The sequence below is a fragment of the Passer montanus genome, unplaced genomic scaffold (genome assembly GCF_014805655.1).
Source record: "Passer montanus isolate IOZ18808 unplaced genomic scaffold, ASM1480565v1 scaffold5, whole genome shotgun sequence".
Classification (NCBI taxonomy): Eukaryota; Metazoa; Chordata; class Aves; order Passeriformes; family Passeridae; genus Passer; species Passer montanus.
This window is the reverse complement of record NW_024369929.1, coordinates 7,879,344-7,891,386: the sequence shown is the minus strand read 5'-3', so window position 1 is coordinate 7,891,386 and position 12,043 is coordinate 7,879,344. Positions and strand designations below refer to the sequence as shown.

Sequence of the window (12,043 nt, the reverse complement as noted above, 5' to 3'; positions counted from 1 at the left end):
AAACAAACATGCAGTACTTATTAAAAAATCATTGACTGTATATGAGGGGTATATGAATAGCTAACTTCTGATGCAATGTATATGTCAAGAAACTGTTACAGGGCAAATAATCAGAAAAATAACAGTATTTTCATCAAGAAATGTCCACCTTGAAAAGATTTCTACTACTTCTCCTGAAACAACTTCAACCATAAATACCAATGGTTGAGATCAGCAAACACAAAGAGCCTCCTTTAAAGTCTTCTACCATCACTTCAAATTATATTTTGAATTTCCCGTTTCACAAATAAAGGAAATTCATATCTAGAATACTGTTGCTGCCCATGCCCCTTCATGAAGAACACTAGACAGGCTTGTTCATAAACAGAAAATGCCTGAGTAACCAGAAACTGATCCACAGTTTCTGGATCGTCTTGAATGTGAATCAGGCTTGCAGACTTATCACGCGATGTTTAAATAGAAAACGTACTTCAGTTTCAAAAATGAAAATGGACTTTGCCAAGTTCTGCAACAGTTCTGTCCCAAAAGGATAGCATGTTCAACTTAATATAAACAGATTATCCCGCTGGACCCTCTGAGTACTTGTATTTCAGAGTTTCTTAAGTCTGTAACATTTATGCTTATTTTCTGCCAGTACTAGAGTCTGCAAACCTGCTTTGCAAATTAACCTTCAAATATGAAAGCTTATCCTTAGGAAACAGATCTCAGTAGCAGACTGCAAAATAAATAAAGGCAATTGGTCATGCAAGCCTTAATATAAGAAAGGATATATTGTAAAGAAACCTAATCTATATCTCTACAGTCAGTGCAATTTAAATGCCCATATTACTGAGCAATGCAAAATTGAAAATACTCATGTTACTACACACATAAGTTATTTATTTGGGTCTATGCATAGGAGCAGGGGGCAGTTTAGGACCTGTGAATTGTAATAAAGTGATTTGTGGCACTGATTGTTCTGAATATTGTTATTTTGAAGCCTCCAGTGGCAGGTCTGAGCTGGCTTTTCAGCAGTCTGCAGTCCTCATCTATTGGATCCTCCTGTGGGGTGACCTAGATGGCCTATCCTGAGGCAAACTTCATGTGCTTTAAAAAGCACATTTACTCATAATTTGGGCTGGCTGTGGTGACCTGTTCCTGACTTGCCATCACTGTTTATCCCATCTGCCCTTCCAGAAATATCATTAGATTAACATTGAGCAGAGAAAACACTTTTATTTCTGCCCTCAAAGAGCCATGAATTCTGTGAATTCTGTGCGTCACCTGCAAACAGCAGGTGAGATTTGCAGGATCCTCGATGGTGAGCTGAGGCTGCCTCCCAGGGCAGCCCTGGTGACCAGCACTTGTTTTCACAAGAGCTGGGTTTTCAGGCCAGCCTGGAGAGGGGAGCTCCCCAGGGAGAGGGCAGACAGGAAAAGGTCTGGGAGGTTGAGCTCCCGCCTTTTCCGTAAGTGTGCCCCCTCCTGCACAGCTGCACTTTGAACTCAGGACATTCTGAAAATCCCATTCAAATTCCAAACCCTGAAAACCGGGATGAGTAATGGTTCTTAATGGATTGTTTCTTCTGTATGCTGTTTACTTGGCTTTTGCATTTTCTTTTGCCTACTGCATGAGTCAGCTTCACTCAGCTGCTGTGCGCAAATTACAGGTTTTCAACTTTAATGAAGGTCCATGTTTTTTAAATGCTTCCATAGAAAGGAGTTAAGATATGATCTTTATGTCCTGAAAAAAAAACAAAACAACAACCTCCAAACCTTTTTCAAAGCAGATTTTAATTAAATAATTCCATTGGAAAGCATTCCTTTTTACCTCAAAATACAGAAATGTCATCCTGATAATGTTTGATCACGACTTTCCGAAGCAATTATTTGCTATTGTAATTTGTTTTACAGAGATGAAAATATGCTCTGCCAATATTTTAAAGAAAACCCACTCATATTTCCTCTTCAAGTTTTAACATAAAAATATTTAACTTTATATTAAAAAAAAGCTATAGAATGTAGGGCAACATTTAGAGAGTAAATAGGTATTCTTGTTGTATTTTCCTTCTACATTAATTTCATAAATTAAATGGATTTGGCTTACCTGAATACCCTTCAGTCCACACAGGAAGTAGTTATGCCACTGAGGTTTGGTTTTGTTAATCTGAATGTTATTAACACTAGTACTGAAATCCCTGCAAAAACAGAAAAACCTTAAGGCTTTAATTTGTATTAAATTTAGTTTGAAAAAACATGGCTTGTTACTGCCACCTGCTGATGGACAAAACTGGTTTGATGGTTTTCAGTGCAATGTTCTCTGGCTTGGTTTCTTGTTTGATCTTTTTACATATCTTCTTTAGTAATCATTTCTATATGGTTATTTTAGATGAAAGCATAAGAATTCTTGAGTAAGTATAAAGAATATATTAAATAAATCCAGAAATTAAGCTGCCTTTGACATCCTTAATTAAGGCAGGATGCCTCCTATCATGTATGTGTATGTTATCATTACTTTTTAGAAGTGGAAATTCAAATAGTCATATCTGTCAAACCATGACTAGAGACAGATAAACTTCAGGCTCTCTGGTAATTCCTGCTCAGGATTTAATCTTCATTACCTTTGCTCTCAATGGCACTTCACAAAAACAAGCCTAATGCTCCAGAATTATATTATGTATGTTACAAGACAAAAATATTTAGTTTAAATATTTTATCTGTTTCCTCCTACTCCATATTTCTTTCAAGTTACTAAAAATACTGAGCTTGAATGTTCCTAAAGAACAGCCAGGTGCTGTCAGAATGGGCATAGGTGACACACAGAGGCCTCAGGGAGGTGCAAGTTGTTTGGCAGTCTGTACCCTTCTGTACCCTTGAACACCCAGGAACTTCATTTGCTTGATGTTGTGACAGCAGGTGCCCAACACAGAAACAGCAGAGGCACTGAGAACAGCAAGAAATCAAATTAAAAATATTCAAAAGTTCCAGACTAAGGTGTGCTCTACAAGGCAAGGTCTGCTAAAATATATGAACAGAGGCAGCTGGAAATATTTAATTTAATTCCTGGAAATATTTAACAGGAATAAAACCATTTTCAAGAAATAATACTTCAGGGGACAGTCTGCAACTCCTAAAAGGATGGAATTTTTCCTTTTTACACTGGTCCTAGTAAACTACATAGATTGTTGATTTCCTGGGCTTATTTTTGTCCAAAAGGACATCACTGATCAATACTTGTGATGGATACCAGTGAAAATATGGTTTTATCAGTTAATTATTCTGTTACCTATGGAGAAAAAGTTGTACAAATATAAAGCATCCATGATATAACTGTATTCAAGCAATGTCTGAAAAGCTCATTTTATTCTGGTGCATTAGAGGCTGCAATTTTTGTGTCATGCAAACCCCCAAGGCAACAAGCAGTGTTGCAGTGGCAGCAGAATTCATCTGGTCTGTTGCCTGCCCCTCTGCAGAGAGGATCTCCACTTGTGCTCCCAGCCCATTCCCAGCTCCATGGCATGACACATCTGGCACTTGGACTATCACCTCAGAATTCTCATTTTGCCAGTTACACATTCAAGTTCAACCTTAATCACAGAGCAAATCCATCAGGTTGCTGTACAGTTTAATGTGTAAGCTGCTATCTTAGTGCCACAAACAGGATTTTATCAGCAGTGCAGCAGCAAGAATTGCACAAAGCTAGAGTAAGAAATTACTAGGTTTTGCTCAGGAACACAAAAGATATGAAAGGGAGTACTGAGCTTAGAGTACTAGGAAAGTTTGAGAATGGCTGTAAATTCTCCCAGTTTGAGATTCATGTGTATTTAGAATGATCTCCAAGAAAATAAAACATCAACTTGCTTATGGTTTTTGAATAAAATAAACCCCCTACGAGGTATTTGTAAAATAGAAAATACTTGTCATAAGTAATGAAGATTTTAAAATTCTGTGTTTGTTTATTCTTGCTTCCTAAAATAATCCTAAATTATTGTTGTAAGAAACAAGGCTGGTGGAAAGCAATGTGTGAAAGTGACTAAGAGAAAAGGAATCTTAAATCTTCTTTGCCTCAAAGAATTCTAAAATATTTTATCTTCATAATTTATTTTACCCTCTCAGAGAAAAATTTCAATGAACATGAAGACACATATTATGATTATATATTTGCTGGTTCTCAAGATAAATTAAAATAATGACTTCTTAAAATGCATTTTGCTATTTTTTGCAATCTTCTTACATAGAAAATGGAAGAAAAAAAATGGCTTTGATTTTGGCAGGTTTTATAAGGACATAATTCACACAAACACAGAATGTGGGACTGTCAAAATCCCCAGAATACTTAAGTCTATTTTTTCATTCAGTTTTTTATAAAAAACAGTTCCTAAATATCCAAGCCTTATCTTAAATCAGTAAATCATCAGGCTTGCCTTTGAACCTCCTACTGAAAATTAGGCATTTTAATATAAGAACTTTATAAAAAAATAAATAAAATATTGGGAAAAACATACCCATGAAATAAAAATACACTGATATTGTCTGTTCCAGCCTTTCTGTTTTAAAGAATGCTTGGGGAAAAACTGCCAGTTCTCCATAACCAGACATAAAAACTTCAGTTTTTCTGTATAATTAGAAGAGATGGGATTTTTAAGTCGTGTGACTGGTTTTTACTGCTTGAATAGTAAATAATACTTATTTTTGGGAGATCAATTTGGCTCTTTCTCACAGAACCTTATTGTCTTGTCAGTCTGTTAGTTTATCTGTTTGAGTCTTCTGTACAAATACCCTGATTTAAAAACAAACAAACAAAACTTTCAGGTTTTGTCGTGAGATGGAAACTGATTGGTAATTACCATCCTCTGGTACTTCTGAAGGCACTTTGAGAAGTATAATGTCAGTTATTCTCTCTACACATACTTCTCAATTACAAACATGTCTTGTGAAGGGGAGGTATCAAGAACTTCAAAAGAATGTAAGTTTTGAATACCTTTTTAGTCCCAATAACATAAAAGGCATCAGATCAGTTGAGATAATTTATGATAAAAAACAAACAGGTGGTTTTTCTAGCAACCTGTTCTCTGTTCTATTTCTACTGAAAGTTAACGTGAACTATCAGGGTGGAAGAGTGCTACAGAACTGTTCCACAGTTTACCAGTTCACAAAATAAGAATGAAATAGGAAATAGTAATTCTACAGAGGATTCTGGTTAGTCCTTGTTCACCAAAGGCCTATAGATACACATTCACCACAGGCATAAATCTACCAGTGCAACAGGCTGGGAAAAAAAGACACACTGTCATCAGTTTTGTTATGTGGTGTAACATTCAAAGTGTTGAAAAAGATTTCTTTGTTATGAAATTATGGACATGTTTTAGCTTTGTTTTTAAGCAACAGTGTCTCAACAAAACCAAGATGCTTAATGCTGTGTTCTGAGATCTTTTCTTGGTTTATGGTTTGAAGCATATGATTTTAAACTGAAACCAGGGCAGATGTAAAAATATAGTGACAGTGTGTGCAATTTAAATTCAAAGGCTGTAATTCTACATTTTGTGGAACTGTCCTGAATTGCAAGATAATGCAGCAAAGCTTGAAGACCAAGTGAAAATATTTACCTTTTTATTACTGCTTTATTTAGTGTTCATTATAACAACTTTTCCTAATCAAAACTATTGTAATTCTGAAGCTATTGTCTCTTGCAGAATGGTTTTGCAACACAGCTTAAGCCCTGGTGGGAGGTTGCTGTTGAAGAAAGGGAAAGGTCCCACACATCTTCCATTTCCCTTCCCTGTTCACCACCACTGCTTGCTCCCACTATTAACCCCAACTCAGCTTTAGTGCTGGGTGCATGGCAGTTCACTAAAATGACAGAAAATTATCCAAGCAAAAAGTGGGGGAATAGTGCACTTCACCTTAAGATCAAACAAGTACTCTACACCTGCTAAAAGGCAGAGGCTGAGTTGATCTTCGAAGCAGGTACAGGGAGACGAGGGGTAAAAGAAGCCAAGCCATTGCCTTTGGCAGTGGCAAACATCTTAATTCAGCCCAGCTGTAATGTGAAAACATACTCCACAAGTGAAAAATCTCAGGGTATTTATACTTAGCATGGAAGTACAAATTCTTTTCAACTATCTTAGTCACAGGCAGCAGTTCAGAATGTGTTTATAACAAACTGAGCTTTAAGCAGGAGTATGTGTGCAAGTATTTCCCACTTTTGACATTATGTTCCTGTCCCTGTGCTGCCACACACTGTGCTTTCAGGAACTAATTTACCAATTAAAGCAATGGCTCAATAAAAATGGCTTAAACTAAGCTTTTGCTGATTCTGATTTTTGCAAAATGTCCACAAAAGCTCATGTGGGTGAGTGACCTGATTTGAACTGCCATGCAACTACACAAATATCAGCCTGTTACAAAGAGGCAGAAAAACGTGCCTGAAGTTGAAAAGAGTGGCAGGATTATTTCCCTATGTTCAGCACTTGTGAGACCATAGTGGAATATTGCATCCAGTTTTGGGGTTTCCCAATACATGAAAGACATTGGCATGGAGTTCAGGAGAAGGTCAACAAGATTATTTACAAGGGATCTTCAAAGGTCCCTTCCAACCTAAATTGCCCTATAATTCTGTGAACAACAGCTGTGGAAGAAGTGGAAGCAAGGGAATACAGATTTTTTTTGAGCCAGGATTGTTGGTAAAGCTGTTGTGCTGTGAAAACACAGGCCCAGGTTCTCCAGAGCAGGGGAGTGTTACCTTACTTTGGCAGTAATTGATTACAAAACATTCCACTCCCTTCTCTAGGGGACATGGAGCTGCTGCCAATTATGGGGATTATATCGAGAAAGATGACATAAAAGAAGGAAGGACAGAATTGCAGAATTTTAAAAGGATTGAAAAATCAGAGGCCTTACAGAGTAATATGGACAAACAGGTGGGGGACAGCAGCTGCAAAGCTATTGCTCTGAACTAACAGACACGGCATGGAGTCAGGGATTCCATCTGCTGATATAAATTGTTTTACACGATCAGACTCTGTATTGCAATGGAAGTCTGTCAGATCTCTGAAAAGGTAAACTGTATTGCAATGCATGAAGAGGTTCATAAAAATAATTAATAAAAAAGTAATTACGTACAAGTACGAAGAATTGGTATTTGCCAGTTGCACAACTTGAGTTTGCACAGGTTCTACTGCAATCAGGATATCTTGTTCTATAGCCATTGGGAGCACAGCATAGCCACAATAATCTATGTGTTCTCCTAACAAAGAAACAAAGAAAATACTTTGCAATAATTCTTTCTAGAATAGCAATAACACGATTTCTACAGGGCTTCAGTGTTCTTTACTGGATGAGACAATTTCTTACTGTAGTTTCAACTCTTATTACCTAAAGTTTGGGGCACATTTCCTCCATTTCTTATTACTTCACAAAAAGTTTTTCTTTCTTTAGTGATTTTTATCTACTGCCTGTTTATAAATGGTCATATTTTAACACTGACTTACAAAAATTATAAAAAACCCCCACCATGTAGATTACTGCCCAAGGATGAGAACTGTCATGTGCATACAATTTCTGGACCTTGTTTCAAGAAGATAACTACTATATTTAAATAATCATTAATACAATCAAATAGAAAATGTATGTAGTAAACATCCTCTCCCTTGGGAATAATTCCCAGTTACCACATGCTCGTTAGTCTATGTGAGATGTTCACATAACACTGATATAAAAATTAACATTAACTGCATAATAAACTAATTGACTTTTACAGCTCTGTTTCTCAAGATCCTTTTACTACGTCTTCAAATGTGTAGGGTTATTTTATGAACATATGCAAGAAACTGAGCTCCAGGGAGAACACAATCCTAACGCAGACAGAGGAATCTAAAAAATAAGGCTGCTACAGAAATAAAAGTAAGTCCTAAACACAAAATAATTGTGACTCTCCATTCTGCCAGTGAATCACACCCACTATTTTAAGTTCTGCGGACACATCTCTGTGGAAGAGTAAACAAAAGATGATGGTAGAATAATTTCATGCTTTATCATGTATATTGTTGTGGGACTGGTTATATTTGGTAACTTTAATTAATTTAAAAAAAAAAAGTTGGCAAGTTACTCCAATTTTCAAAATCATCACTACTGTCTATAAATGTTTTTCTCCAAAACTGATATCCATGTAGAGTTGTTTATAATAAGATACTGTAAAATCTACTAAATTATATATGATTTTCCATTTATCAAAAGAAACTTCTTTGAAAAATAAAATTAAGATGAGCATTTTCATTCTGTGTTTTAAACTACTAGATTTCCATGATGACAGATGAAGTAAAACACTGTAAGGTTAATTTTTCTCTTTTACCTATTAAGTTGACTCGTCCTGGTGCACGAGCATAAAACTTGGGAGCTGATCCAAACTTGGATATAAACATCTCCTTCAGTTTCTGCAATCTGAAAGGCAGGTTAGAAACATTTAGAAGGACTATATTTGCATAAAAGACAGGAAGCTTCAATGCTTCTTGAAGAAAATTCAATTCAGCTTCCTGAAGTATGTGGAATTTTCTGTACTACATCAGGAGTAACATTAAACTGGTTATTTCTGCTCTTCATATAACATTGAAGACTCTACTTAGATTTTGATTTTTATTAATTTTCATATCTGGCACTACCCCATCTTTGTATAAATACATTATAGTCAGATTATCCCCATGAATTATGACAGCATTTACTCCACAGGATTCCAGCAGAAGTACTTCAGGTTTTCCATTTAGAGGTGCCTGATGTGCTACTGAAAGTTCAAAGCAAATAAACTTTGTCATATTGCTTTACTTCCTGCAACTGTAAAGGTACCAACCTTCTGCCTGATGTTTGCAAAGTTGGAATACTTTAGTGTGTCATGCAGAACAGCAGGAAAACGAGGGCTGAGAACAGATGAAGCCATTTATTTTAGTGAAGCATAGGAAACTTGATAGTAATTCATTTTGAAACTACCTTAAAGCAAAATTTTAGTCTACTGACAAAAATCTGATAATAGGAACCCTGATAAGGTTTCTACATTTAATCTAAATCTAGAACTGGAAGCCTACTTAATGCAAAGTGGAAGAAGACTGCAACAAGAAACAGATGTTAGAAAATTCCACAATTACTTAGTTTCTACATCTTTGTGTTACTGTTCAGCTACATGTATGCAAATGTTTCATAAGGTTTTTATAAATGGAAAGCTAAAAAATTAAATTTGTGGTGGTATTTTATTTTTTAATAGATCTTTCAGTACCTTTCTATCTTTGTGCCCAGTTACAAAGCTGTATTAGGTCTATGATTTCTCCTTATAATCTCCCCTAGTATTGACTGGTATATCGCTCATCCACCAATTAGCAAAAGCAATTTCTGCCATTTCATTGTTCAATCCCTTCTCTAGATTGCATTAATAATATTATAGTCCACCGGGGAATCTGTTGGCAGAATTCTAGGTGTTAACTTTATTCCATTTTGTGTCAGTATTTAGAATGTTGCTTTGTTTCACAGATATTTTTATAGTAGCGTTGGTACCAAGAGACAACAAACAAAGCAGTCATGAGGGCATGTTTATCTAAGTGCTGATTGATCTCTTTTTTTAATGTGGGTTTTACAAGCAGGCGTGATGAAAGGCTATTTACAGGCTGTGGCCTTGATGTTGCAAGACGCACACTGCATTTCAAGCACCTACATCGAGAAGAAAATTGTCAGGAGCCTTAAAGCAAAGAGGCACTCCTCACAACTTCACACTTCCAAGTCTGGAAATGCCGGACTTGTCGTTTCCGCGGGATTTGCGGTGCAATCGTATGAAGTAGCCGGTGTTTTAAGAAGTGCCCGCAGCGCAGCGCTAAGGCAGGCACAGAGGTTCGTCTGTGTGCGTGCTGACTGCACACACCGAGCGCAGCTCCATGGGACGGGCCAGGCCAGCGCTGCTCCAGGGCCTTTTACAGCAAAAAGGACGAGAGAATAATCAGCATTCCCCAAAAACTCTGGGGAAAATGATGTAGGCGAAATGATGGATGAATAAATGAATGAATGAATGAATGAACGATTGCTCCTGCTGCCCCAGCGCCACCCTGCGAGAGGCGTCAGGGCGGGCCGGGATGCTGTGGGTGGGAGAAGGGGCCGGAGCCCGGGCAGACTTCGCTCGTGTCAGGGAAAAACCTACGGAGTGTGGACGTTACGTGTCCACGCCTCCTCGCACCTCAGCCCGGAGCATGAGGACGGGCTTTCCCACCCGTCCTCCCACCTCCGCCGGCCGCCCGCAGACCGCCCACCCGCCCCGGGATTCGCGGCGGCGGGGTCGGGGAGCGACCCACCCACCTGGGCTGCTCCACCAGCTGCACCGGGAGAGCGCTGGGGCTGTCCCCCGCCATGGCGGCTCCACCGCGGTCACGGGGCCCGCGAACGCCGCGTCCTTCCGGGCGGCAGCGCCGGCGGCCCGGCCCCGTCCCGCCCCGCCGGCCGTGCTGGGCCCGGGCACCCGCGGCCCGCTCGGCCCGGGAGCCGCTCTGCCCTCGGCCCCGTGCCCGCCGCAGCCCAGCTGGGACCGGGGAGCTGCTGCGGCGTGCCAGAGAAATGTTTGGGGTTTTCCGGTGTTCCTGCCCATGCTCCTGCAAAAATGCACGTGCAGTGAAAATAATAAATGGACAGGCGCATCCCTGATGGCGTGGAGGGGTGGGTGTCTCTGTCCCCGTGTTTTTTGCGGTGTGTGGTTCCTCCAGCTCCCCTCCCAACAGGCAGCCTCGTGGCTCCTGTTACCCTCCGATTAATGGCTACAGACACTTGCAAGGAGCTGAGCATTTCAAAAGTGTTCGTAGGCTGTTCACTCAGTGTTTTGGTGTATATCTTTGTCCATTTCAGTATCTTACTCATCCCATTCAGGGAGCTTTAACTGCTCAGACTGAAGGAAGCACAGTAACAAATCTCATTGTGGGTTTTCCAAGGTAAAATATTTATTTCCCCCTTAGTACAGTTGCAGAATACCAACACAGCTTTTAAAAGACTTGTCAGTAGCTGTAGGGGGGAAAAAAACAACCCAAAACCCCACTGTCAGAAACCGTAACAGTATAAAATGACCAACAACAGGAAAACCTGGAGACCTAGTAAATATTGCAGATACATCTGGGTGTCTCTGAGGCCCAGGAGATGGGAAGGCAGAGCTGGTCTGTTGGGGGGTTTGCCTCACTCAGTTGAAGGCAGCAGCAAAAATTAGCATGTAAAAATCTTTATAAAATCATTGCTTTACAAGGCCTGTGGAGTTAAAGAATTCAGGCCTTTAAAACTGCTGCTTTGGTATTATTTATTTATGAAGAATGCAGCCCAGGTAAACAGTTGAGCGGCACTCAGTAAAGCAAAAGGGAGCTGAACAGTGATGCCGGTCACAGAAACAGGCTGAGCTTTCACAGAACGGGTCAGGGTGGAAGGGACCATATCTGGTCCAACCTCCCTGCTCAGGCAGGGTCATCCCAGAGCACACGGACCAGGATTGTGTGCAGATGGTTCTGGAACATCTGCAGCCAGGGAGCCTCCACAACCGCTCTGGGCTGTCTGTTCCAGTACACGGTCACTTGCACAGTAAAGTTCTTCCTCATGCTCACGTTGGCCTTTCTGTGCATCAGTTTCTGCCCATTCTTCCTTGTTCTATGGGATGGCACCACAAAGAACAGCCCAATTCCGCCCTCTTGACACCCACGTTTTACACAGGAGCCCCCCTCAATTGCCTCTTCTTGAGGCCCAGCTCCCTTAGCCCTTCCTCATGAGAGGTACTCCAGACTCTTGGCCAGCTTGCTAGCTCTCTGCTGGACCTGCTCTAGGAGTCCGATATCTCTTTTCTACTGTAAGTCATAATTGCACACAGTACTCTAAATGCGGCCTCATCGGGGCCGAGCAGAGGGGCAGGATCACTCCCCTCGACCCTCCCAGAGACGCGCCAGTCACCAGACTCGCAGCCTCCGCGGGGGATCCGGGCTGGCAGCGCCGGCGCCGGACCCACGGCAGCGGCCCGGCCCCAGCACGGCGCGCTCCGGGCGGCGGCAGCGCCGGCCCCGGCGGTTCCGGCG

The 12,043-nt window shown here is 40.3% G+C and overlaps 1 protein-coding gene across 2 annotated transcripts in view; it reads right to left on the bottom strand.

The window, feature by feature from the left end:
• Positions 1–10,438, bottom strand: part of GALK2 (galactokinase 2) — a 46,990-nt gene extending 36,552 nt beyond the window's left edge. Inside the window, exons 1-5 of one of the 2 annotated variants that reach the window (XM_039723010.1) lie at positions 10,305–10,426; positions 9,673–9,922; positions 8,329–8,417; positions 7,101–7,224; positions 2,086–2,176 (exon numbers count right to left, since the gene is read on the bottom strand). In XM_039723010.1, the coding sequence (XP_039578944.1) occupies positions 2,086–2,176; positions 7,101–7,224; positions 8,329–8,398 (285 nt within the window). In that variant the 5' untranslated portion in view covers positions 8,399–8,417; positions 9,673–9,922; positions 10,305–10,426. Of the gene's footprint in view, positions 1–2,085; positions 2,177–7,100; positions 7,225–8,328; positions 8,418–9,672; positions 9,923–10,304 lie in introns of both variants that reach the window. The other variant, XM_039723009.1, reaches the window with a different exon arrangement.
• Between the last annotated feature and the right edge of the window lie 1,605 nt (positions 10,439–12,043).